The sequence below is a fragment of the Salmo trutta genome, chromosome 12 (assembly GCF_901001165.1).
Source record: "Salmo trutta chromosome 12, fSalTru1.1, whole genome shotgun sequence".
Classification (NCBI taxonomy): domain Eukaryota; kingdom Metazoa; phylum Chordata; class Actinopteri; order Salmoniformes; family Salmonidae; genus Salmo; species Salmo trutta.
Genome location: NC_042968.1, coordinates 91,560,473 through 91,588,132, shown reverse-complemented (window position 1 = coordinate 91,588,132; position 27,660 = coordinate 91,560,473). Strand labels below are relative to the sequence as shown.

The 27,660-nt window shown below is 45.1% G+C and overlaps 1 protein-coding gene and 1 long non-coding RNA gene across 6 annotated transcripts in view; both read left to right on the top strand.

Moving 5' to 3' along the window:
* The window catches only part of arfip2b (ADP-ribosylation factor interacting protein 2b), a 58,407-nt gene extending 32,359 nt beyond the window's left edge, over window positions 1-26,048 (top strand). For 3 of the 5 annotated variants that reach the window (XM_029770367.1, XM_029770365.1, XM_029770364.1), the window contains 7 exons: window positions 5,851-5,959; window positions 10,467-10,523; window positions 12,997-13,112; window positions 14,750-14,971; window positions 15,477-15,634; window positions 24,832-25,006; window positions 25,456-26,048. In XM_029770367.1, coding sequence (XP_029626227.1) covers window positions 5,851-5,959; window positions 10,467-10,523; window positions 12,997-13,112; window positions 14,750-14,971; window positions 15,477-15,634; window positions 24,832-25,006; window positions 25,456-25,611 — 993 coding nt within the window. In that variant the 3' untranslated portion in view covers window positions 25,612-26,048. The remainder of the gene's footprint in view (window positions 1-5,850; window positions 5,960-10,466; window positions 10,524-12,996; window positions 13,113-14,749; window positions 14,972-15,476; window positions 15,635-24,831; window positions 25,007-25,455) is intronic. The other 2 variants (XM_029770368.1, XM_029770366.1) reach the window with 1 other exon arrangement.
* Window positions 13,131-14,042, top strand: LOC115204656 (uncharacterized). Its single transcript, XR_003880415.1, has 2 exons — window positions 13,131-13,467; window positions 13,674-14,042. It is a non-coding gene; the product is annotated as an uncharacterized LOC115204656 (long non-coding RNA).
* Window positions 26,049-27,660: the final 1,612 nt, after the last annotated feature.

The window sequence follows — 27,660 nt, the reverse complement described above, 5'->3', positions numbered from 1 at the left end:
CACTGAAATGTATTTTGTTAGTTTCCTTCCAGACGTAAATTATTATTTTTTTTAAATAGCCTTCAAATGTATTTAAGAATCGACATAGAATCAGAACATCCAATTGTTTTGTTTCTTTATGAACAGTTGTGATTTTGAGGTGAAAAACAAAATCTAAAACCAGGTAAAATACAACTGAGAACATTTGGAGTTGTTTATTAACCATTATTTTACAAGGTAAAGTGCTTTCGGAAAGTATTCAGACCCCTTCACTTTTTCCACATTTTGTTACGTTACAGCCTTATTCATAAAATGGATTAAATGAAATATTTTCCTCATCAATCTACACACAAATACCCCATTATGACATCGCAATACCCCATTATGACATCATAATACCCCATTGTGACAAAGCAAAAACAGGTTTTTAGAAAAATGAAGCCATGAGGTCGAAGGAATTGTCCGTAGAGCTCCAAGACGGGATTGCGTCGAGGCACAGATCTGAGGAAGGGTAGCAAAAAATGTCTTCAGCATTGAAGGTAAAATGGAAGAAGTTTGGAACCACCAAGACTCTTTCTAGAGCTGGCCGCCCGACCAAACTGAGCAATCGGGGGAGAAGGGCCTTGGTCAGGGCGGTGACCAAGAACACGAGCTCTAGACTTCCTCTGTGGAGATGGGAGAAGCTTCCAGAAGGATAACCATCTGTGCATCACTCCACCAATTAGGCCTTTATGGTGGAGTGGCCAGACGGAAGCCACTCCTCAGTAAAAGGCACATGACAGCCCACTTGAAGTTTTGCCAAAAACCACCTACAGGACTCTCAGACCGTGAGAAACAAGATGGAACTATTTGGCCTGAATGCCAAGCGTCATGTCTGGAGGAAACCTGGTATCATCCCTACGGTGAAGCATGGTGGTGACAGCATCATGCTGTGGGGATGTTTTTCAGCGGCAGGGATTAGGAGACTAGTCAGGGTCGAGGGAAAGATGAATGGAGCAAAGTACAGAGATCCTTGATGAAAATCTGCTCAGGACCTCAGACTGGGGCAAAGGTTTGCCTTTCAACAGGACAACAACCCTAAAGCACACAGCCAAGACAACACAGGAGTGGCTTCGGGACAAGTCTCTGAATGTCCTTGAGTGGCCCAGCCAGAGCCCGGACTTGAATCCGATCGAAATTCTCTGGAAAGACCTGAAAATAGCTGTGCAGCAACACTCCCCATCCAACCTGACAGAGCTTGAGAGGATCTGCAGAGAAGAACGGGGGAAACTCCCCAAATACAGGTGTGCCAAGCTTCATACCCAAGAAGACTCTAGGCTGTAATCGCTGCCAAAGGTGCTTCAACAAAGTACTGAGTAAAGGGTCTGAATACTAATGTAAATGCGATTTCAGTTTTTTTTATATTTTACACATTTGCAAAAATGTCTAAACCATATTTTCTTTTTCATTATGGGGTATTGTGATGTCATTATGGGGTATTGTGTATAGATAATAGATGTGGGAAAAAATCTATTAAATCCATTTTCAAAAAAAGGCTGTGGAAAAAGTCAAGGATTGTCTGAATACTTTACGAATGCACACTATATTGACAGAAAACACAGTGCTCTACTTTCTCTTGTACACTAAGGACCAGGCGAGAGGAGAGAAGAATGTTCCTATTTGAAAACCGAGAGAGAAATAAGTATCTAGAAAAGGTTGTAGACCCCTGGTATACACACATTACGCAGCTCAGACGGTAACATTTAGTGTGTTTGGTATTCCCTGGGTCCTGTGTGGGTTTTATTCAACAACATCACTTACTGCATATCTACTGTAGCCTACATGAAACCATCAGAATGTTTAGGCTACATTTGTTTGTAGAGAGGAAATGGTTACTTCCTTTCTTAGAGCAGCAGTCCCTGGGTGGGTCCAATCTCTCTCTGTCCTCTCCTCTCTGTCCCCTCTGTTTCTGTCTTCTTTCCTCTCTCTCTGTCCTCTCTCTCTCTGTGTCCCCCCTCTCTCTGCCTCTCTCTCTGTCCCCTCTGTTTCTGTCTTCTTTCCTCTCTCTCTCTCTCTCTGTCTCTCTCTCTCTGTCTCTGTCTCTGTCTCTGTCTGTCTCGGTCTCTCTCTGTCTCGGTCTCTCTCTGTCTCGGTCTCTCTCGGTCTCTCTCTCTGTGTCCCCCCTCTCTCTGCCTCTCTCTCTCTGTCCCCCCTCTCTCTGCCTCTCTCTCTCTGTCCCCCCTCTCTCTGCCTCTCTCTCTCTGTCCCCTCTGCATCTTTCAGCTGGTTATTTATTTATTTATTTTACCTTTTTTATTTTACCAGGCAGGTAAACTATGAACTAAAAGTATGAACTGATCCTAGATAAACTCTCTTAATCTGGGACACAAGGCTACATACGGCCCCCGTTCTGTACACGTTGACACCCAGACTACCACATTACCTCTCTCTCTCCATTAGCTAGCTCTATGGGATACATGTTCTGTCTCTCCATTAGCTAGCTCTATGGGATACATGTTCTCTCTCCATTAGCTAGCTCTATGGGATACATGTTCTGTCTCTCCATTAGCTAGCTCTATGGGATACATGTTCTGTCTCTCCATTAGCTAGCTCTATGGGATACATGTTCTGTCTCTCCATTAGCTAGCTCTATGGGATACATGTTCTGTCTCTCCATTAGCTAGCTCTATGGGATACATGTTCTGTCTCTCCATTAGCTAGCTCTATGGGATACATGTTCTGTCTCTCCATTAGCTAGCTCTATGGGATACATGTTCTGTCTCTCTCCATTAGCTAGCTCTATGGGATACATGTTCTGTCTCTCCATTAGCTAGCTCTATGGGATACATGTTCTGTCTCTCCATTAGCTAGCTCTATGGGATACATGTTCTCTCTCCATTAGCTAGCTCTATGGGATACATGTTCTGTCTCTCTCCATTAGCTAGCTCTATGGGATACATGTTCTGTCTCTCCATTAGCTAGCTCTATGGGATACATGTTCTGTCTCTCCATTAGCTAGCTCTATGGGATACATGTTCTGTCTCCATTAGCTAGCTCTATGGGATACATGTTCTGTCTCCATTAGCTAGCTCTATGGGATACATGTTCTCTCTCTCCATTAGCTAGCTCTATGGGATACATGTTCTGTCTCTCCATTAGCTAGCTCTATGGGATACATGTTCTCTCTCCATTAGCTAGCTCTATGGGATACATGTTCTGTCTCTCCATTAGCTAGCTCTATGGGATACATGTTCTGTCTCTCCATTAGCTAGCTCTATGGGATACATGTTCTGTCTCTCCATTAGCTAGCTCTATGGGATACATGTTCTGTCTCTCCATTAGCTAGCTCTATGGGATACATGTTCTGTCTCTCCATTAGCTAGCTCTATGGGATACTTGTTCTGTCTCTTCCATTAGCTAGCTCTATGGGATACATGTTCTGTCTCTCCATTAGCTAGCTCTATGGGACACATGTTCTGTCTCTCCATTAGCTAGCTCTATGGGATACATGTTCTGTCTCTCCATTAGCTAGCTCTATGGGATACATGTTCTCTCTCCATTAGCTAGCTCTATGGGATACATGTTCTGTCTCTCCATTAGCTAGCTCTATGGGATACATGTTCTGTCTCCATTAGCTAGCTCTATGGGATACATGTTCTGTCTCTCCATTAGCTAGCTCTATGGGATACATGTTCTCTCTCCATTAGCTAGCTCTATGGGATACATGTTCTGTCTCTCCATTAGCTAGCTCTATGGGATACATGTTCTCTCTCCATTAGCTAGCTCTATGGGATACATGTTCTCTCTCCATTAGCTAGCTCTATGGGATACATGTTCTGTCTCTCCATTAGCTAGCTCTATGGGATACATGTTCTCTCTCTCCATTAGCTAGCTCTATGGAATACATGTTCTGTCTCTCTCCATTAGCTAGCTCTATGGGATACATGTTCTGTCTCCATTAGCTAGCTCTATGGGATACATGTTCTGTCTCTCCATTAGCTAGCTCTATGGGATACATGTTCTGTCTCTCCATTAGCTAGCTCTATGGGATACATGTTCTGTCTCTCCATTAGCTAGCTCTATGGGATACATGTTCTGTCTCTCCATTAGCTAGCTCTATGGGATACATGTTCTCTCTCCATTAGCTAGCTCTATGGGATACATGTTCTGTCTCTCCATTAGCTAGCTCTATGGGATACATGTTCTGTCTCTCCATTAGCTAGCTCTATGGGATACATGTTCTGTCTCCATTAGCTAGCTCTATGGGATACATGTTCTCTCTCTCCATTAGCTAGCTCTATGGGATACATGTTCTGTCTCTCCATTAGCTAGCTCTATGGGATACATGTTCTGTCTGTCTCCATTAGCTGGCTCTATGGGATACATGTTCTGTCTCTCCATTAGCTAGCTCTATGGGATACATGTTCTGTCTCTCCATTAGCTAGCTCTATGGGATACATGTTCTGTCTCTCCATTAGCTAGCTCTATGGAATACATGTTCTCTCTCTCCATTAGCTAGCTCTATGGGATACATGTTCTGTCTCTCCATTAGCTAGCTCTATGGGACACATGTTCTGTCTCTCCATTAGCTAGCTCTATGGGATACATGTTCTGTCTCCATTAGCTAGCTCTATGGGATACATGTTCTCTCTCTCCATTAGCTAGCTCTATGGGATACATGTTCTGTCTCTCCATTAGCTAGCTCTATGGGATACATGTTCTGTCTCTCCATTAGCTAGCTCTATGGGACACATGTTCTGTCTCTCCATTAGCTAGCTCTATGGGATACATGTTCTGTCTCTCCATTAGCTAGCTCTATGGGATACATGTTCTGTCTCTCCATTAGCTAGCTCTATGGGATACATGTTCTGTCTCTCCATTAGCTAGCTCTATGGGATACATGTTCTGTCTCTCCATTAGCTAGCTCTATGGGACACATGTTCTGTCTCTCCATTAGCTAGCTCTATGGGACACGTTCTGTCTCTCCATTAGCTAGCTCTATGGGATACATGTTCTGTCTCTCCATTAGCTAGCTCTATGGGATACATGTTCTCTCTCCATTAGCTAGCTCTATGGGATACATGTTCTCTCTCTCCATTAGCTAGCTCTATGGGATACATGTTCTCTCTCCATTAGCTAGCTCTATGGGATACATGTTCTGAGGGCCCACAGGGGTGCACTCCCCCCGCACCCCCCCACTGGGACTGTAGACCCCCCTCCCCCTACTGGGAATGTAGACCCCCCCCCCCCCCCCCATCTCCCCCAGGGGGACTGTAGACCCCCCCCACTGGGACTGTAGACCCCACCCCCCCCCCCCCCCCCCAGTGGGACTTGTTCTCCCCTCAGCTTCCTCCACTGAGCCACACGGTAATAAAAGGTAGTCTATGACAGTATTTACTGGGTTCTTTAGGTCTTCGGTTCCTTTATATTTTATTTACTGACATTTGAAGGTCTTTCTGATCACCTCACGTGTTTAGTTTTAGTGTGTCAGTAATTGTCACAATGTGGTGTAGGTGTACTGAAGCTAAACTCTCCTCATGTAGGTCTCTGTCCCCTCTCTACAGACCATTAACCAACTTCAATAGACTACTGCTTCTTTAACAACTTTGTTAACCTTTGTTCTCATGTTGCCGTTCTCCTTATCACTCTCTCTCTCTTTGTCTCTTTATGTCTCTCTCTCTGTCTCTCTCTTTATGTCTCTCTCTCTCCCTGCCTCTCTCTCTCTCCCTCTCTCTCCCTCTGTCTCTCCACGTCTGTCTTTCTCTCTCCCCCTCTGTCTCGCTCTCCCCCCTCTGTCTCGCTCCCCGTCTCTCCTCTCTCTCTCCCCGTCTCTCCTCTCTCTCTCCCCGTCTCTCTCTCTCTCTGTCTCTGTCTCTGTCTCTCTGTCTCTAGGACCTACAGCAGGTGATGGTGTCTGGACCTAACCTGAATGAGACCAGTATCGTATCCGGAGGTTACGGGGGTACAGCTGAGGGAATCATTCCTACCGCCTCCATTAAAGGTATATAACGCAATCTCTCCCTCATTATCCCTCTATCCCTCTATCCCTCTATCCCTCTATCCCTCTCTCCCTCATTATCTCTCTCTCTCTGTCTCTCTGTCTCTCTCTGTCTCTATCCCTCTATCCCTCTCTCCCTCATTATCTCTATCCCTCTATCCCTCTCTCCCTCATTATCTCTATCCCTCTATCCCTCTATCCCTCTCTCCCTCATTATCTCTATCCCTCTATCCCTCATTATCTCTATCCCTCTATCCCTCTATCCCTCTCTCCCTCATTATCTCTATCCCTCTATCCCTCTATCCCTCATTATCTCTATCCCTCTATCCCTCTCTCCCTCATTATCTCTATCCCTCTATCCCTCTCTCCCTCATTATCTCTATCCCTCTATCCCTCTATCCCTCTCTCCCTCATTATCTCTATCCCTCTCTCCCTCATTATCTCTATCCCTCTATCCCTCTCTCCCTCATTATCTCTATCCCTCTATCCCTCTATCCCTCTCTCCCTCATTATCTCTATCCCTCTCTCCCTCATTATCTCTATCCCTCTATCCCTCTATCCCTCTCTCCCTCATTATCTCTATCCCTCTCTCCCTCATTATCTCTATCCCTCTATCCCTCTCTCCCTCATTATCTCTATCCCTCTATCCCTCTATCCCTCTCTCCCTCATTATCTCTATCCCTCTATCCCTCTCTCCCTCATTATCTCTATCCCTCTCTCCCTCTCTCCCTCATTATCTCTATCCCTCTATCCCTCTCTCCCTCATTATCTCTATCCCTCTATCCCTCTCTCCCTCATTATCTCTATCCCTCTATCCTCTCTCCCTCATTATCTCTATCCCTCTATCCCTCTATCCCTCTCTCCCTCATTATCTCTATCCCTCTATCCCTCTCTCCCTCATTATCTCTATCCCTCTATCCCTCTATCCCTCTCTCCCTCATTATCTCTATCCCTCTATCCCTCTCTCCCTCATTATCTCTATCCCTCTATCCCTCTATCCCTCTCTCCCTCATTATCACTCTTCCTCATTATCTCTCGTCTCTATCCCTCTCTCCCTCATTATCACTCTTCCTCATTATCTCTCGTCTCTATCCCTCTCTCCCTCATTATCACTCTTCCTCATTATCTCTCGTCTCTATCCCTCTCTCCCTCATTATCTCTATCCCTCTATCCCTCTATCCCTCTCTCCCTCATTATCTCTATCCCTCTATCCCTCTATCCCTCTCTCCCTCATTATCTCTATCCCTCTCTCCCTCATTATCTCTATCCCTCTATCCCTCTCTCCCTCATTATCTCTATCCCTCTATCCCTCTCTCCCTCATTATCTCTATCCCTCTATCCCTCATTATCTCTATCCCTCTCTCCCTCATTATCTCTATCCCTCTATCCCTCTCTCCCTCATTATCTCTATCCCTCTATCCCTCTCTCCCTCATTATCTCTATCCCTCTATCCCTCTCTCCCTCATTATCTCTATCCCTCTATCCCTCTCTCCCTCATTATCTCTATCCCTCTATCCCTCTCTCCCTCATTATCTCTATCCCTCTATCCCTCTCTCCCTCATTATCTCTATCCCTCTATCCCTCTCTCCCTCATTATCTCTATCCCTCTATCCCTCTCTCCCTCATTATCTCTATCCCTCTATCCCTCTATCCCTCTCTCCCTCATTATCTCTATCCCTCTATCCCTCTCTCCCTCATTATCTCTATCCCTCTATCCCTCTATCCCTCTCTCCCTCATTATCACTCTTCCTCATTATCTCTCGTCTCTATCCCTCTCTCCCTCATTATCACTCTTCCTCATTATCTCTCGTCTCTATCCCTCTCTCCCTCATTATCACTCTTCCTCATTATCTCTCGTCTCTATCCCTCTCTCCCTCATTATCTCTATCCCTCTATCCCTCTATCCCTCTCTCCCTCATTATCTCTATCCCTCTATCCCTCTATCCCTCTCTCCCTCATTATCTCTATCCCTCTCTCCCTCATTATCTCTATCCCTCTATCCCTCTCTCCCTCATTATCTCTATCCCTCTATCCCTCTCTCCCTCATTATCTCTATCCCTCTATCCCTCATTATCTCTATCCCTCTATCCCTCTCTCCCTCATTATCTCTATCCCTCTATCCCTCTCTCCCTCATTATCTCTATCCCTCTATCCCTCTCTCCCTCATTATCTCTATCCCTCTATCCCTCTCTCCCTCATTATCTCTATCCCTCTATCCCTCTCTCCCTCATTATCTCTATCCCTCTATCCCTCTCTCCCTCATTATCTCTATCCCTCTATCCCTCTCTCCCTCATTATCACTCTTCCTCATTATCACTCGTCTCTATCCCTCTCTCCCTCATTATCACTCTTCCTCATTATCTCTCGTCTCTATCCCTCTCTCCCTCATTATCTCTATCCCTCTATCCCTCTATCCCTCTCTCCCTCATTATCTCTATCCCTTTATCCCTCTCTCCCTCATTATCTCTATCCCTCTATCCCTCTCTCCCTCATTATCTCTATCCCTCTATCCCTCTATCCCTCTCTCCCTCATTATCTCTATCCCTCTATCCCTCTATCCCTCTCTCCCTCATTATCTCTATCCCTCTATCCCTCTCTCCCTCATTATCTCTATCCCTCTATCCCTCTCTCCCTCATTATCTCTATCCCTCTATCCCTCATTATCTCTATCCCTCTATCCCTCTATCCCTCTCTCCCTCATTATCTCTATCCCTCTATCCCTCTCTCCCTCATTATCTCTATCCCTCTATCCCTCATTATCTCTCTCCCTCATTATCTCTCTGTCTCTATCCCTCTATCTCCCTCTTCCTCATTATCTCTCTGTCTCTATCCCTCTATCCCTCATTATCTCTCTCCCTCATTATCTCTCTGTCTCTATCCCTCTATCCCTCTATCTCCCTCTTCCTCATTATCTCTCTGTCTCTATCCCTCTATCCCTCTATCCCTCTATCCCTCATTATCTCTCTCCCTCATTATCTCTCTGTCTCTATCCCTCTATCCCTCTATCCCTCTATCCCTCATTATCTCTCTTCCTCATTATCTCTCTGTCTCTATCCCACTCTTCCTCATTATCTCTCTTCCTCATTCTGAACGTTTTCCTCTTCTCTCTTTTCTCATGACAGGTTTTTATTAATTTTTTATATTTAGATGTTTGTTAAATGCTCTCTTGAAGATGATTTCCTCTCTCTCTTTCTCTCTGAATGGAGAGGAAGACTGAGAGGAAGATCAGGAGAGAGGAGAGGAGATGGGGCAGATGGATGGAGAGGAAGATGGAGAGGAAGATGAGAGGAGAGGACATGGGGCAGATGGATGGAGAGGAAGACTGAGGAAGATGAGAGGAGAGGAGATGGGGCAGATGGATGGAGAGGAAGATGGAGAGGAAGATGGAGAGGAAGATGAGAGGAGAGGACATGGGGCAGATGGATGGAGAGGAAGACAGAGAGGAAGATCAGGAGAGAGGAGAGGAGAGGAGAGGAGATGGGGCAGATGGATGGAGAGGAAGATGGAGAGGAAGATCAGGAGAGAGGAGATGGGGCAGATGGATGGAGAGGAAGACTGAGAGGAAGATGAGGAGAGGGGGCAAATGGATGTAGAGGAAGACAGAGGAAGTGATGGTGTCTCTCTATTGGCTAGGAGAATCCCAGTCCCAGATTAGCATAATATTCCAGTTCAGTGGATTAACTGCTATTGTTGGTATGGTTACAAGGGAGGGGCTAGGGTCTGAACAGGTGCTAGAACAGTACCAGGGAGGGGCTAGAACAGTACCAGGGAGGGGCTAGAACAGTACCAGGGAGGGGCTAGAACAGTACCAGGGAGGGGCTAGGACAGTACCAGGGAGGGGCTAGGACAGTACCAGGGAGGGGCTAGGACAGTACCAGGGAGGGGCTAGGACAGTACCAGGGAGGGGCTAGGACAGTACCAGGGAGGGGCTAGGACAGTACCAGGGAGGGGCTAGGACAGTACCAGGGAGGGGCTAGGACAGTACCAGGGAGGGGCTAGGACAGTACCAGGGAGGGGCTAGGACAGTACCAGGGAGGGGCTAGGACAGGGAGGGGCTAGGACAGGGAGGGGCTAGGACAGGGAGGGGCTAGGACAGGGAGGGGCTAGGACAGGGAGGGGCTAGGACCGGGAGGGGCTAGGACCGTGACCGGGAGGGGCTAGGACCGTGACCGGGAGGGGCTAGGACCGTACCAGGGAGGGGCTAGGACAGTAAGAAACTGAACTGCTTTGATTCAAACACCTCCTGCATCACTGACATGATGCACTCCTCTTTTAAGAATCAATCTCTCTCTTTATCTCTCTCTCTCTATCTCTCTCTCTCTTTCATCTCTCTCTATTCATCTCTCGCTCTCTCTCTTTATCTCTCTCTCTCTCTCTCTCTCTCTCTCTCTCTCTCTCTCTCTTTATCTCTCTCTCTTTATCTCTCTCTTTATCTTTATCTCTCTCTCTCTCTCTCTCTTTATATCTCTCTCTTTATCTCTCTCTCTTTATCTTTCTCTCTCTCTCTCAGGCCCTGCTGTGCGCTACAATGCTCAGTTTAACAGACGCATCCCAGTCACAGGACAAGGTGGCTCATCCATAGCTCTCATTCCTCTCTTTCACAGACTGAATTGGCTTCTCCTCTTTTGGTGTCCTCTCTGCTCCCTTGTTGTGCTGTGGGGATCACTGTCTGGAATACTGCCTCTCTTCCTCTCGTCCTGTTAAACTCTCTCTCTCCGTCTCTCTTTTTTTCAGGGGACACTACATTTCCGTCGTTGACATGTTTTATCCTCTCTCGGTTCCTTCTGTCTGGTGCATCAGAAGCTGCTGTTCTCTCTTCTTGGTTTTCACACTCTAACGTATCTCTGTGTAAACTGTTGTTTTCCTGAGAATTGATCTGGGTTATTTTGGTTCAGACTCTTCACTGTGGTCTTTCGTAAGATGTCAATGTCTGTCTTGTTTCTGTCCTCTGTTGAACGAAACACACTTACGTTTAGAATAAATATCTGTTAGAGAGGTAGCCTGATCCTTTCAGAAAGAAACATCCAAGTAAACTTCACCTGATTTCATGTTTGTCATTTGTCTCACAATAAATACATACTGGTGTGAATCCCAAATGTCACTCTATTCCCTACATGAAGCCCTATTGGTCCTAGTCTAAAGTAGTGCACTGTATAGGGAATAGGGTGCCATAGGGCTCTGGTCTAAAGTAGTGCACTATATAGGGAATAGGGAGCCATAGGGCTCTGGTCTAAAGTAGTGCACTATATATGGAATAGGGTGCCATAGGGTCCTGGTCTAAAGTAGTGCACTATATAGGGAATAGGGTGCCATAGGGCTCTGGTCTAAAGTAGTGCACTATATAGGGAATAGGGTGCCATAGGGCTCTGGTCTAAAGTAGTGCACTATATAGGGAATAGGGAGCCCTTTGAGATGCAGGCTCTGACTCACCAGATCAGGTACCATTCTGTATTGACTACATGCCATCACTACTGCTGCCGCTCTGTATCTGTCGCCGGGGTTTCCATCTTGTTTCCATTCTGTCTGTATTGTTCACTAATCACCATGCACTAACCATTCTGTCTTCATCTGTTCACATCCCTCTCTTTGTCTTAGTCTCGTCTCCTCACCTCGTCTCCTCACCTCGTCTCCTCACCTCGTCTCCTCACCTCGTCTCCTCATCTCGTCTCCTTTCCTCTCTTTGTCTCCTCATCTCGTCTCCTTTCCTCTCTTTGTCTCCTCATCTTGTCTCATCTCCTCGTCTCCTCACCTCGTCTCCTTTCCTCTCTTCGTCTCCTCATCTCGTCTCCTCTCCTCTCTTTATTCCTCTTGTCTCGTCTACTCTCCTATTTCCTCTCATCCTCTCCTCCTCTCCTCTAACCCATACTTGGTTCAGTCCTCCATTTATTCATTCCATCCATCTGTCCTAAACCCTCATCCCTCCATATCTTCACCTTTACTAATCATTTCTTCCCTGAGTTTGACTGAAACTCCCCTCCAACTCTACCAACCTTATCCCAGCCCGCAAAAAATATATACCCCTGAACGGTCACTTCCTTCCTGTGACAGAATCAGACACATACCCTGACCCCAATGCCTCATACCTTACATACCCCTCATCCCTAACCCTGACCCCAATGCCTCGTACCTTATATACCTCACTCTTACCCCTCATCCCTAACCCTGACCCCAATGCCTCGTACCTTACGTACCCCACTCTTACCCCTCTGCCCTACATCCCTAAACCCTGACCCCCAACCTGACCCTACCCGTAACCCTAATCCTACATCGTCAGTCATATATATATATATATATATATACAGCCATGTACAGGTATACCATATATATATATATATATATACATGTACAGGTATACCATATATATATATATACCATGTACAGGTATACCTTACCCCTTCATGAACTACTGTTTTTAGGTGAGTCAGCCAGTCAGACCTTTACCCTAACCACTGGTCCACGGTCAGTTCTTATTCCCATCCCCGCTGTGGTTAAAGGGTGGACTCTGGGTAAGGGCTGATCCTAGATATGTGGTTAGTAGTGAACCTTTACCTTGAGTATCCACTCACCTCCTACTTCCTGCCACACCTCCTACTTCCTGCCACACCTCCTACTTCCTGCCACACCTCCTACTTCCTGCCACACCTCCTACTTCCTGCCACTCTGCCTTTTCTCTCTCTCTCTCATTCACTGTCTGTCGGTTGATCACCGACTCCCACTGCTTTTCATGCTGTTGTTACGGTGATGGAGGCGTTGTTGTTAGGACGTTGTTCTCTGAGGAGGTGTGAGACGGTGTTTACTGTGGACTACGCTACTACATACTATGACCTCATAAACAATGGACGTGCTCTGTCAGTATTGTCTGGATTCTGTCACTTTACCATGGAGTTTCATGTACTGTCTACTCACTCCCCCTTCTCCGCTTTATCTTCCTTCTTCCCCTCCTCCCTGTCCCGCCTCCTCTTCCTCCTTCCCCTCCTCTCCATCTCTCCCTGTCCCGCCTCCTCTTCCTCCCTCCTCTCCATCCCTCCTCCTCCTCCCAGGCTCCAGTATGCAGGACAGCAGAAGCAGCAGTTCCATGACTGCAGAGGAGTCCTCCAGAGGAGTGGCTGTAGAGAAACTGGACTTTATGAAGCAATGGGGCCTCAACACCTACAAGGTACTGTAATCCACCTCAACACCTACAAGGTACTGTAATCTACCTCAACACCTACGAGGTACTGTAATCCACCTCAACCTACGAGGTACTGTAATCTACCTCAACACCTACAAGGTACTGTAATCCACCTCAACCTACGAGGTACTGTAATCCACGAGGTACTGTAATCCACCTCAACACCTACGAGGTACTGTAATCTACCTCAACACCTACAAGTTACTGTAATCCACCTCAACAAGGTACTGTAATCTACCTCAACACCTACAAGGTACTGTAATCCACCTCAACACCTACGAGGTACTGTAATCCACCTCAACACCTACAAGGTACTGTAATCCACCTCAACACCTACAAGGTACTGTAATCTACATCAACAAGGTACTGTAATCTACCTCAACACCTACAAGGTACTGTAATCCACCTCAACCTACGAGGTACTGTAATCCACGATGTACTGTAATCCACCTCAACACCTACGAGGTACTGTAATCTACCTCAGCACCTACAAGTTACTGTAATCCACCTCAACAAGGTACTGTAATCTACCTCAACACCTACAAGGTACTGTAATCCACCTCAACACCTACAAGGTACTGTAATCCACCTCAACACCTACAAGGTACTGTAATCCACCTCAACACCTACGAGGTACTGTAATCCACCTCAACACCTACGAGGTACTGTAATCCACCTCAACACCTACGAGGTACTGTAATCCACCTCAACACCTACGAGGTACTGTAATCCACCTCAACACCTACGAGGTACTGTAATCCACCTCAACACCTACGAGGTACTGTAATCCACCTCAACACCTACGAGGTACTGTAATCCACCTCAACACCTACGAGGTACTGTAATCCACCTCAACACCTACGAGGTACTGTAATCCACCTCAACACCTACAAGGTACTGTAATCCACCTCAACACCTACAAGGTACTGTAATCCACCTCAACACCTACAAGGTACTGTAATCTACCTCAACACCTACAAGTTACTGTAATCCACCTCAACAAGGTACTGTAATCTACCTCAACACCTACAAGGTACTGTAATCCACCTCAACCTACGAGGTACTGTAATCCACGAGGTACTGTAATCCACCTCAACACCTACAAGTTACTGTAATCCACCTCAACAAGGTACTGTAATCTACCTCAACACCTACGAGGTACTGTAATCCACCTCAACACCTACAAGGTACTGTACCTGTCTTTTGTTAGTCTACATGTTAACATACCTGAACACACCTGAGAGACCCATTACACATGGGACTCAACACCTACAATATATCTGACTGAATATGTTTGGTTACCTGTGTTCACTTACCTGTGTCAGAATACCTGGGTCTGTATTTAGAATACCTAGAGCCACACATACCTCTAGTACTACACTCTACCCGTCTGTGTTCACTTACCTGTGTTTACATTAGCCATTTTAATCATTTAGCAGACGCTCTTATCCAAAACCAATTAACTAGTCTGTGTTAACTTACCTGTGAACCAACTAACTAGTCTGTGTTAACTAGTCCGTGTTTTAATGATTTTCCATGGAACTCCTCATCTCAAACACACCACCTCTCTCCCTCCTCCTTCTTCTTTCTCCTTCCTTGCTTCCCTCCCTCGTTCTCTCCAGTGCACTAAACAGATGATCGCAGAGCGGTTTGGTCGTGGTTCTAGGACTGTGGATCTGGAACTGGAGGCTCAGATAGAAGTTCTCCGGGACACCAAGAGGAAGTATGAGAATGTGCTGCGATTGGCCAGAGCCCTGACCAATCACTTGTACAGCATGGTGCAGACGCAACACGCCCTCGGGGACACCTTCACCGACCTCAGCCTGAAGTCACCTGAACTACGGGTGAGAACCTGACCTCTAACCTCTAGGCTAACCCCAGACCCCTAACCTCTAACCCAGAAATCACCTGAACTACGGTTAGAACATGACCTATAACCTCTAGGCTAATCCCAGACCCCTAACCCAGAAATCACCTGAACTACGGGTTAGAACCTGACCCCTAACCCAGAAATCACCTGAACTACGGGTTAGAACCTGACCTCTAGGCTGACCCCTAACCCAGACCCATCAGCTAGAGATCACCTTTAACCCCTGACCTTTAATCCTGACCTTTAATCAAGAGGTAGGGTTGCCATGTAACACTGTTTGGTCTTTGGGGGCTTTAGCTCAAGTGACTTTTTTTGGAAATATATATTTTTTTTAATGCACTTTGTGACGAATCTGAAAAGTGTCATGAATAGATTAGTTGATTTTTGATTTGTTGGTTGGACTGATTTGATGTATTGGTTGATTTGAATTGATCAGATTGATCAGTGTGTGTGTTTTAATGACCTGATGTTTCCTCCAGGATGAGTTTGGATACAACGCAGAGACCCAGAAGTTATTATGTAAGAATGGAGAGACACTGCTAGGAGCCATCAACTTCTTTGTGTCCAGCATCAATACACTGGTTAACAAGACCATGGAGGACACGTTGATGACCATCAAGATGTACGAGGCTGCTAGGTAACGCACACCGCCGTCTCCATGGCGACCGTCGAGATGTACGAGGCTGCTAGGTAACGCACACCGCCGTCTCCATGGCAGATCTAAAGAGAAGACCGTGCCCAGACGGTCTGTTCCAGCCAGGCAGTACTGAGTCTGTCTGCACTTACCCTGATCTACTCCAGACACACTGACCCATATTCATGTCTAGAATAATGGATCTGTCCTTAGAGTCACTTGTTAGGAGTTGTCTCTCCTCTCTGTCGGGTTGGAGTTGTCTCTCCTCTCTGTTGGGTTGGAGTCGTCTCTCCTCTCTGTCGGGTTGGAGTCGTCTCTCCTCTCTGTCGGGTTGGAGTCGTCTCTCCTCTCTGTCGGGTTGGAGTCGTCTCTCCTCTCTGTCGGGTTGGAGTCGTCTCTCCTCTCTGTCGGGTTGGAGTCGTCTCTCCTCTCTGTCGGGTTGGAGTCGTCTCTCCTCTCTGTCGGGTTGGAGTCGTCTCTTCTCTCTGTCGGGTTGGAGTCGTCTCTCCTCTCTGTCGGGTTGGAGTCGTCTCTCCTCTCTGTCGGGTTGGAGTCGTCTCTCCTCTCTGTCGGGTTGGAGTCGTCTCTCCTCTCTGTCGGGTTGGAGTTGTCTCTCCTCTCTGTCGGGTTGGAGTTGTCTCTCCTCTCTGTCGGGTTGGAGTTGTCTCTCCTCTCTGTCGGGTTGGAGTTGTCTCTCCTCTCTGTCGGGTTGGAGTCGTCTCTCCTCTCTGTCGGGTTGGAGTCGTCTCTCCTCTCTGTCGGGTTGGAGTCGTCTCTCCTCTCTGTCGGATTGGAGTCGTCTCTCGTCTCCTCTCAATTTAATTCAATTCAAGGGGATTTATTGGCATGGGAAACACAAGTTAACATTGCCAAAGCAAGTGAAATAGATAATAAACAAAAGTGAAATAAACAAAAAAAATGAACAGTAAACATTACACTCAAAGAAGTTCCAAAAGAATAAAGACATATTAAATGTCATATGATGTGCAAATAGTTAACGTACAAAAGGGAAAATAAATAAACATAAATATTGGTTGTATTTACAATGGTGTTTGTTCTTCACTGGTTGCCCTTTTCTTGTGGCAACAGGTCACATCTTGCTGCTGTGATATTTCACCCATAGATATGGGAGTTTATCAAAATTGGGTTCGTTTTCAAATTCTTTTTGGGTGTATGTAATCTGAGGGAAATATGTGTCTCTAATATGGTCATACATTGGGCAGGATGTTAGGAAGTGCAGCTCAGTTTCCACCTCATTTTGTGGGCAGTGTGCACATAGCCTGTATTCTCTTGAGAGCCAGGTCTGCCTACGGCGGCCTTTCTCAATAGCAAGGCTGTGCTCACTGAGTCTGTATATAGTCAAAGCTTTCCTTAATTTGGGTCAGTTACAGTGGTCAGGTATTCTGCCGCTGTCTACTCTCTGTTTAGGGCCAAATAGCATTCTAGTTTGCTCTGTTTTTTTGTTAATTCTTTCCAATGTGTCAAGTAATTATTTTCATTTTCTCATGATTTGGTTGGGTCTAATTATGTTGCTGTCCTGGGGCTCTGTGGGGTCTGTTTGTGTTTGTGAACAGAGCCCCAGGACCAGCTTACTTAGGGGACTCTTCTCCAGGTTCATCTCTCTGTAGGTGATGGCTTTGTAATGGAAGGTTTAGAATCGCTTCCTTCTAGGTAGTGGTAAAATTTAACGGCTCTTTTCTGGATTTTGATAATTAGCAGGTGTCGGCCTAATTCTGCTCTGCATGCATTATTTGGTGTTTTACTTGTACGCGGAGGATATTTTTGCAGAATTCTGCATGCAGTCTCTCAATTTGGTGTTTGTCCCATTTTGTGAATTCTTGGTTGGTGAGCGGACCCCAGACCTCACAACCGTGAAGGGTAAGGGATTCTATAACTGATTCAAGTATTTTTAGCCAGATCCTAATTGGTATATCGAATTTTATATTCCTTTTGATGGCATAGAAGGCCCTTCTTGCCTTGTCTCTCAGATCGTTCACAGCTTTGTGGAAGTTACCTGTGGTGCTGATGTTTAGGCCAAGGTATGTGTCGTTTTTTGTTTGCTCTAGGGCAACGGTGTTTAGATGGAATTTGTATTTGGTGTCCTGGCGACTGGACCTTTTTTGGAACACCATTATTTTGGTCTTACTGAGATTTACTGTCGGGGCCCAGGTCTGACAGAATCTGTACAGAAGATCTAGGTACTGCTGTAGGCCCTCATTGGTTGGGGACAGAAGCACCAGATCATCAGCAAATGGTAGACATTTGACTTCAGATTCTAGTAGGGTGAGAGCAGGTGCTGCAGACTGTTCTAGTGCCCTCGCCAATTCGTTGATATAAATGTTGAAGAGGGTGGGGCTTAAGCTGCATCCCTGTCTCACCCCACGGCCCTGTGGAAAGAAATGTGTTTTTTTGTCTATTTTAACAGCACACTTCTTGTTTGTGTACATGGATTTTATAATGTCTTATGTTTTTCCTCCAACACCACTTTCCATCAATGTGTATAGCAGACCCTCATGCCAAATTGAGTCAAAAGCTTATTTTTTTATCAACAAAGCATGAGAAGACTTTGCCTTTGTTTTGGTTGGTTTGTTTCCTCAATCAGGGTGAATACGTGGTCTGTCGTACGGTAATTTGGTAAAAAGCTAATTTGGCATTTGCTCAGTATATTGTTTTCGCTGAGGAAATGTATGAGTCTGCTGTTAATGATAACGCAGAGGATTTTCCCCAGGTTGCTATTGATGCATATCCCACGGTAGTTATTGGGGTCAAATTTGTCTCCACTTTTGTGGATTGGGGTGATCAGTCGTTGGTTCCAAGTATTGGGGAAGATGCCAGAGCTGAGGATCGTGTTAAGGAGTTTAACCTGTTACATCTAGGGGGCAGTAATTTCACGGCTGGATAAAAAACGTACCCGATTTAATCTGATTATTAGTCCTGCCCAGAAACTGGAATATGCATATAATTATTAGCTTTGGAGAGAAAACACTCCAAAGTTTCTGAAACTGTTTGAATGGTGTCTGTGAGTATAACAGAACTCCTATGGCAGGCAAAAACCTGAGATGCTTCTGTTCAGGAAGTACCCTGTCTGAACATTTCTTGCCCTTCTTTATTATCTCTGTCGTTTACAAAGGATCTCTGCTCTTACGTGACACTTAGCACGTCAACAATGGAGTCTCAGGGCCCGCGAAAAACAGGAATGATGTCATTCAAAGCCCTGGCTGAAGCACACGAGAGCAAATGCTGAGTGGTCAGTCAATGGACTAAGCCTTAGGCGCGTGACACGCCCCGCCCCCGGCTTTTGGTTTTTTCCTCAGTTTACAGACAGGCAGATTCCCGGTCGGAATATTATCGCTTCTCTACGAGATAAATTGCATAAATATTGGTTTTAAACAGCGGTTGACATGCTTCGAAGTACGGTAATGGAATATTTCGAAATTTTTTGTCATATTTTGCGTCATGCTCGTGGCCGAGATTTAGCGTTGGGATAGTGTCTAGAACGCACGAACAAAACGTCGCTGTTTGGATATAACGATGGATTATTTGGGACCAAACCTACATTTGTTATTGAAGTAGAAGTCCTGGCAGTGTATTCTGATGAAGAACAAGCAAGGTAAGAACATTTTTCTTATAGGAAATGTGATTTTGGTGAAGGCTACACTGGGTGGGTGTCTAAATAGCTAGCCCTGTAACGCCGGGCTATGTACTTACATTATTGCAAAATGTGCTTCATCCGAAAAGCTATTTTAAAATCGGACATATCGAGTGCATAGAGGAGTTCTGTATCTATAATTCTTAAAATAATTGTTATGCTTTTTGTGAACGTTTATCGTGAGTAATTTAGTAAAATCACCGGAAGTGTTCGGTGGGAATGCTAGTTCTGAACGTCACATGCTAATGTAAAAAGCTGGTTTTTGATATAAATATGAACTTGATTGAACAGACATGCATGTATTGTATAACACAATGTCCTAGGTGTGTCATCTGATGAAGATCATCAAAGGTTAGTGCTGCATTTAGATATGGTTTGGGTTTATGTGACATGATATGCTAGCTTGAAAAATGGCTGTGTGATTATTCCTGGCTGGGTACTCTGCTGACATAATCTAATGTTTTGCTTTCGCTGTAAAGCCTTTTTGAAATCGGACAGTTTGGTTAGATAAAGGAGAGTCTTGTCTTTAAATAGCTGTAACATAGTCATATGTTTGAAAAGTGTAAGTTTTCGGATTTAGAGGAGTTTGAATTTCGCGCCCCGCCCATCATTGGATATTGGAGCAGACGTTCCGCTAGCGGAACGTGTAGATGTAAGAGGTTAAGTATGGCCAATTGGAATTTTTGGTCTGTATATTTTATCATTTCATTTAGGATACCATCAACACCACAGGCCTTTTTGGTTTGGAGGGTTTTTATTTTGTCCTGTAGTTCATTCAATATAATTACAGATACCAGTGTGTTCTGATAGTCTTTAATAGTTGATTCTAAGATTTGTATTTGATCATGTATATGTTTTTGCTGTTTCTTCTTTGTTATAGAGACAAAAAGATTGGAGAAGTGGTTTACCCAGACATCTCCATTGTGAATAGATAACTCTTCGTGTTGTTTGTTTAGTCTTTTCCAATTTTCCCAGAAGTGGTGTCGTGTCTTTGGCTATGCCGGATTAAGTGATATGACATGCTAACTTATAAAATGATTTCTCTGTAATTAATATTACCTGATTAAGCTAATCATGTAAATGTAATTAACTAGAAAGTCGGGACACCACGGAAGAGTGTTTATAGAGCCGTTATCTTCCGAATAAACTCTTAAAGACCTATTTATATTTTACATCGATAACAGTCAATATTAACCCTTATCTTATTTTCAGTCTCATAATGAAAGTTGTAAATTCTTGGCTATCTTCACGAACCCTGGCTAACAAGTTGAATCAGCAATACAAAATTGGGTTTAATCATTTATTTACTAAATACCTAAACTAATCACACAGAATTACAAATACACAGAATACAAATGATGCCATACAGAAAACGTCCCTGTGGACGGAACCTGTATGATGGCTGGTTACACAAAGGAAAGGGGGTTGGGCTTGAATGAAAGAGCGGGAAGACTTAGGAACAAAGAAACAGCAGCTATGCTATTGTAAATACATTATCTTATGCATTCTAAATTACCGCCCATTTGGAAAAGTAAAATGCAATAAATATTTACTCTGAGCTGCGCTTCGGTAGATTGGTCGTAGATGCTGGCCGGGTTGGCCAACCGATCTTCCTGTCCTCGGAAGAATGTCAATGGTGGTAAAGTGGATACGTGGTGGTATCTTCGTCTGTGGTTGTTAGACTGGATCCGTCGTCCGTCCTTTCCTAGCCCACGTCTACAGCGGCCGCTGCTAACTCAACGGCTAGGAAGTATCACTTCTATAGTGAATAAGCTCAAAGTTCATACCATTCGCCACCAAAGCTCACGCCGAGGTTGGCTTGGTTCTGTACTTGACGTGTGTGTCCTTCTAACGTAGAGGCTGCAGACCTCACGTGCTGGAACAATGTGGTTATCTTTTCGTCAAAGGCTTATATAGTGGAGAGGGGGAAGGATGTGTTTCATCGTTTATAACCCCTGTCTCTTCACAGGGGTGGGCCACTGATCAAGCAGGGCACTTTCCTTATGAATACCCAATTCTCTCATTTGGAAGCTAAAATTACATTTAATCTCCGAATAAACATTTCAATATCGAACATTTCAATTGTATAACAATTCCATGTGACTCTGATAACTAGAGGGTGTATACTTTCCCAGGTACAGTTTATGTCGTCCTGTCATCAGTCATAATGTCTCAGATGACAACCGAACTGACATCCATACTCATTACGTTCCAAAGCATATTTCCAACTGGTTTTATTACCAAAATATGGTTCCTTTCCCCATTTGTTTGATGTTCCCAGACTCTCTATATTTAACCTTTTGGGGATAGGGGGCAGTATTGAGAATTTTGGAAAAAATATGTTCCCATTTTTAACTGCCTCCTACACCAACTCAGAAGCTAGAATATGCATACTATTGTTCAGGTTTGGATAGAAAACACTCTGAATTTTCTAAAACTGTTTGAATGGTGTCTGTGAGTATAACAGAACTCCTATGGCAGGCAAAAACCTGACAAGGTTTCAAGCAGGAAGTACCCTGTCTGACAAGGAGTCGTGCGTCTTGCATCTTTTTATTGAAAAGTAAGGATCTTAGCTGTAACGTGACAATTCCCAGGGCTCCAATAGGCTCTCAGAGCCCGGGAAATAACTGAAGGTTTACGAGGGAGCCTCAGGCTGAAACACATTATCACCTTTTGTAAGTGGCTGCTCAGAGGACCTTTGAATGAGGCGCGTGCACGATTCGCTCCTGAGGAGAAATTTTATTCGGCTGTTTAGGCTCAATGCATATTCCCGGTCGGAATATTATCACTTATCTACGAGATAAATGGCATAAAAATTGGTTTTAAACAGCGGTTGACATGCTTCGAAGTACGGTAATGGAATATTTAGACATTTTTGACACGCCAATGCGCCATGCGCGACACCGTGATGAAGCATTCTGATAGTGTCTAGAACTCACGAACAAAACGTCGCTGTTTGGATATAACGATGGATTATTTGGGACCAAACCAACATTTGTTATTGAAGTAGAAGTCCTGGCAGTGTATTCTGACGAAGAACAAGCAAGGTAAGAACATTTTTCTTATAGGAAATGTGATTTTGGTGGAGGCTGACCTGGGTGGGTATCTAAATAGCTAGCCCTGTGATGCCGGGCTATGTACTTAGATTATTGCAAAATGTGCTTCATCCGAAAAGCTATTTTAAAATCGGACATATCGAGTGCATAGAGGAGTAATGTATCTATAATTCTTAAAATAATTGTTATGCTTTTTGTGAACGTTTATCGTGAGTAATTTAGCAAACTGTTAGTAAATTCCCCGGAAGTTTGCGGGGGTTATGCTTTTTCTGAACGTCACATGCTAATGTAAAAAGCTGTTTTTTGAACAGACATGCATGTATTGTATAACACAATGTCCTAGGTGTGTCATCTGATGAAGATCATAAAAGGTTAGTGCTGCATTTAGCTGTGGTTTGGGTTTATGTGACATGATATGCTAGCTTGAAAAATGGGTGTCTTATTTTTTCTGGCTGGGCACTCTGCTGACATAATCTAATGTTTTGCTTTCATTGTAAAGCCTTTTTGAAATCGGACAGTGGGGTTAGATTAACGAGATTCTTGTCTTTAAATAGCTGTAAAATAGTCATATGTTTGAGAAATTGAAGTAATAGTATTTCTAACGATTCAAAAATCGCGCCACTGGATTTCGGTGGCTGTAACATAGGTGGGACGAGTTCGTCCCACATGCGCCAGAGAGGTTAACACAGGCTATTCAACAGTCCTTCAGTAGGGTCAGAGAGAGGGGAAGGGAGAAAGGTATTTATGGGGGGGTCATAAACCTTACCCACAGGCCAACGTCATGACAGTGGTTCGATTTTATCGTTTCTTCAATTACATGGAGCTGATTTCTGACGTGCTGTTCCTTCTTTTTCCGCACCCACCCCTGAGGGGCCCCTGTGTTGAGTATCAGTTTGGCAGTTGTGTTGTTACCTACCCTCACCACCTGGGGGCAGCCCGTCAGGAAGTCCAGGATCCAGTTGCAGAGGGAGGTGTTTAGTCCCAGGGTCCTTAGCTTAGTGATGAGCTTTGAGGGCACTATGGTGTTGATTGCTGAGCTGTAGTCAATGAACAGTATTCTCACATAGGTGTTCCTTTTGTCCAGGTGGGAAAGGGCAGTGTGGAGTGCAATAGAGATTGCATCATCTGTGGATCTGTTTGGGCGGTATGCAAATTGGAGTGGGTCTATTGTTTCTGGGATAATGGTGTTGATGTGAGCCATGACCAGCCTTTCAAAGCACTTCATGGCTACAGACGTGAGTGCTACGGGTCGGTAGTCATTTAGGCAGGTTACCTTTGTGTTCTTGGTGACAGGCACTATGGTGGTCCGCTTAAAACATGTTGGTATTACAGACTCACACAGGGAGAGGTTGAAAATGTCAGTGAAGACACTTGCCAGTTGGTCAGCGTATGCTCGCAGTACACGTCCTGGTAATCCGTCTGGCCCTGCGGCCTTGTGAATGTTGACCTGTTTAAAGGTCTTACTCACGTCGGCTGCAGAGAGCGTGATCACAGTCACGGGAAATTTGTAACCAAATGTAAAATGTTCCTGTTTTGATTAATTTAATAGTTGGTTAGGTCTGCTCTATTCCAAATGAACATACCCCCTGAGTCTCTTCCCTGTTTCACACCTGGTAGTTTGGTGTATGGGACTACCAGCTCTCTGTAACCTAGAGGGAAACCAGTGGGTCCGTCTCCTCTATACCATGTTTCTTGTAGGATGACAATGTCTGTATATCCGATTTCTTTGGGGAAGTCCAGGTTCCTGCTCTTTAGGCCAAAGGCAGATGACCTCAGACCTCGGCCTCGGTTATTCCAGGATGAGATGGGGAAGGCTTTGTGTTCCATAAAGGGTCCAATGTTGTTGGTCGTGTGGTTTGGCCTCAGGCCAGTAAGTGTGAGCAGAGCCTGCTGAGCATCTGGTACATGCCATTGGCTTGGGCTAGTGTAAGAGTGGGGGTTGGGCCTGTTTGCCCGCTCACGGCCTGGGCGTATGTGTGTCTTCCAGGTTGAGGCCCTCTTTGCGGGAGTGGGGGTCATGGGGAGGGCAGGAGGGGTATAGGTCTGATCTGAGGGGGCCTAAATGGGGTGTGCGCGTGGTTGAATTGGTGGTGTTGTGGTCTGGTTGAAGGTCCTCTCAGCGTGAGTCCTCTATGTGTAGGTTCGGGGAGGGGGGGGGGGTCCCATAAGTCTGGGAGAGTCTCGCTGGGGGGGGGGGGGGGCGTGTGTCTATTGATCTGTTGCTCCTGTGTGAAGTGTTGGGGCTGCGTTTGAGAGCGATGTCCTTTAGGGTTCGGGGGAAGGTGGGCACTACTGCCTTGTATAACTAACTTTGGTTGTTAACCAAAGTTAGCTGGCTAACTCATTGATCCTGCTTTATAGTGCACCCCTCAGGTTGTTAACCAAAGTTAGCTGGCTAACTCATTGATCCTGCTTTATAGTGCACCCCTCAGGGTAGATTTAGCAGAGTTGAGTATGATGGGTTATAGCTTGTTATGTCTCTCTCTCTCTCTCAGGTTGGAGTTTGATGCGTACAGGGCAGACCTAGAGGAGTTAAGTGTTGGTCCCAGGGATGTGGTGAACATGGCCCGTATTGATACAGCCCAGGAGCAGTACCAGATCCACAAGGACAAATATGAACGCCTTCGCTCTGACGTCACTATCAAACTCAACTTCCTGGATGAAAACAAGGTAGGATACACTTCCTTGTTCCTCTTTGCTTTTGTTGTTCTCCTCTTATTCCATCCCTCCAACACACCTCTAGACAAGTACACACACACACACACACACACACACACACACACACACACACACACACACACACACACACACACAGACAGGCAATGACACGAGCACTCAGGCACAGAGGCCTGTCTGTCTGTATCTCTCTTTGCGTATCAGTGTATTGATCCCGCTCTCTCTCGCCTCTCTCTCTCGCTCCTTTCTCTCTCTCTCGCTCCTTTCTCTCTCTCTCTCGCCTCTCTCTCGCCTCTCTCTCTCGCCTCTCTCTCTCGCTCCTTCCTCTCTCTCTCTCTCTCTCTGCTTCCTTCTTCCTGCTTCCCTCTCTCTTTCTCGCTCCTTCCTCTCTGTCTCTGCTTCCTGCTTCCTGCTCCCCCCCCTCCCTCTCTCTCTCTCTCCAGGTAAAGGTGATGCATAAACAGCTGCTCCTCTTCCATAATGCCATCTCAGCCTACTTTGCTGGGAACCAGCAGCAGTTAGAGCAGACCCTGAAGCAGTTCAACATCAAGCTGAGGCCCCCAGGGGCCGACAAACCCTCCTGGCTTGAGGAACCATGAGGGAGGGAGACAGGGCAGCCCAGGAGAGACCCTCCTAACCTGGGAAACAGAGGACCCCCCCCCCCCCAAACCCTTACTATCCACTACAGTGGACCACGGACGGACAGGACTACATAGAGATGGATGGATGGGCCAAGGGCCTTGTATCTATAGAGGACTGTGTCATGATCAGGGACTTCTCTTGTTTTTCCTCTCTTTCATGATCTCTCCTTTTCTCTCTTTATCCACGAATCCTCCTGTATAATATGTTATCTCCAGTCCTCTATTGTAAGTCATAATGCCCGAGATGCCGGTGTTTGGAGGATATATTGATTGGCACGGGTGTCGTTAGGCCCCGAAACACCGGCTTCTCTGGTATTATCACTTTTACACAACGGGTTACCAACATATTCAAATAATGATTGACATATTTTCATTAAACGTTATTTTGATGAATTTATTCATACTATTTCATCCTTCCACAAGAAATATATATATGTCCTGATCTAAAATCTAGGGTTGCTACCCATGCCGGCTGGGTGTTCGTTCTATCGGTTCGGCTGCCAGAGATGCAATCTAAATGTTCCATTGCCATACTGGCTAGCTTGCTAGCTTGCTAGCTAGTCCATATTGGCTAGCGTGCTAGCTAGTCCATACTGGCTAGCGTGCTAGCTAGTCCATATTGGCTAGCGTGCTAGCTAGTCCATACTGGCTAGCGTGCTAGCTAGTCCATACTGGCTAGCGTGCTAGCTAGTCCATATTGGCTAGCGTGCTAGCTAGTCCATACTGGCTAGCGTGCTAGCTAGTCCATATTGGCTAGCGTGCTAGCTAGTCCATACTGGCTAGCGTGCTAGCTAGCCAACTATGGCTAACTTACAGTCATGTCAAACAGTGCAGCCAGAATAACAACAAAGTAGCTGTTTTCTAGTTAGATTTCTTTGGATACAACCATAACAATGACCTAATGATGCACAATTTTGCCTGGCAGAGAAAATGTGCTCTCTTGTCAGGACACTGTTCAGACAAAAGAAATACAATCCATAACATCAAATTGAACTGATGTTAATAAATGAAACCAAACATTATCTTTGTTATCCACCACAGCTGAGATAGCTACATCTACTTATTGTCACATTTTATCTGTTATTACCCTGGATGGTGCATTGGTGGAAATATCTGTCCGAGTCTGTGATACTACTATTGCTGCTTTGCTTCAGCTTTTAGGGTGTTGATGGTGCTGCAGTGTTCTCTTGGTTTTCAGTGTTTTCTTTGTTTTCAGTTCTTGTGGTTTTCAGTGTTTTCTTGGTTTTCAGTTCTCTTGGTTTTCAGTTCTCTTGGTTTTCAGTTCTCTTGGTTTTCAGTTCTCGTGGTTTTCAGTTCTCGTGGTTTTCAGTTCTCGTGGTTTTCAGTGTTTTCTTGGTTTTCAGTTCTCTTGGTTTTCAGTGTTTTCTTGGTTTTCAGTTCTCTTGGTTTTCAGTTCTCTTGGTTTTCAGTTCTCTTGGTTTTCAGTTCTCGTGGTTTTCAGTTCTTGTGGTTTTCAGTGTTTTCTTGGTTTTCAGTGTTTTCTTGGTTTTCAGTTCTCGTGGTTTTCAGTTCTCGTGGTTTTCAGTGTTTTCGTGGTTTTCAGTTCTCGTGGTTTTCAGTTCTCTTGGTTTTCAGTGTTTTCTTGGTTTTCAGTTCTCTTGGTTTTCAGTGTTTTCTTGGTTTTCAGTTCTCTTGGTTTTCAGTGTTTTCTTGGTTTTCAGTTCTCTTGGTTTTCAGTGTTTTCTTGGTTTTCAGTGTTTTCTTGGTTTTCAGTTCTCTTGGTTTTCAGTGTTTTCTTGGTTTTCAGTGTTTTCTTGGTTTTCAGTGTTTTCTTGGTTTTCAGTGTTTTCTTGGTTTTCAGTGTTTTCTTGGTTTTCAGTGTTTTCTTGGTTTTCAGTGTTTTCTTGGTTTTCAGTGTTTTCTTGGTTTTCAGTGTTTTCTTGGTTTTCAGTGTTCTCTTGGTTTTCAGTTCTCGTGGTTATTTTTTTACAAGGAATGAGTTGGGCTTTGGTTTGTCTGTTCTCCTCTTCGACACAGCTGTATAAC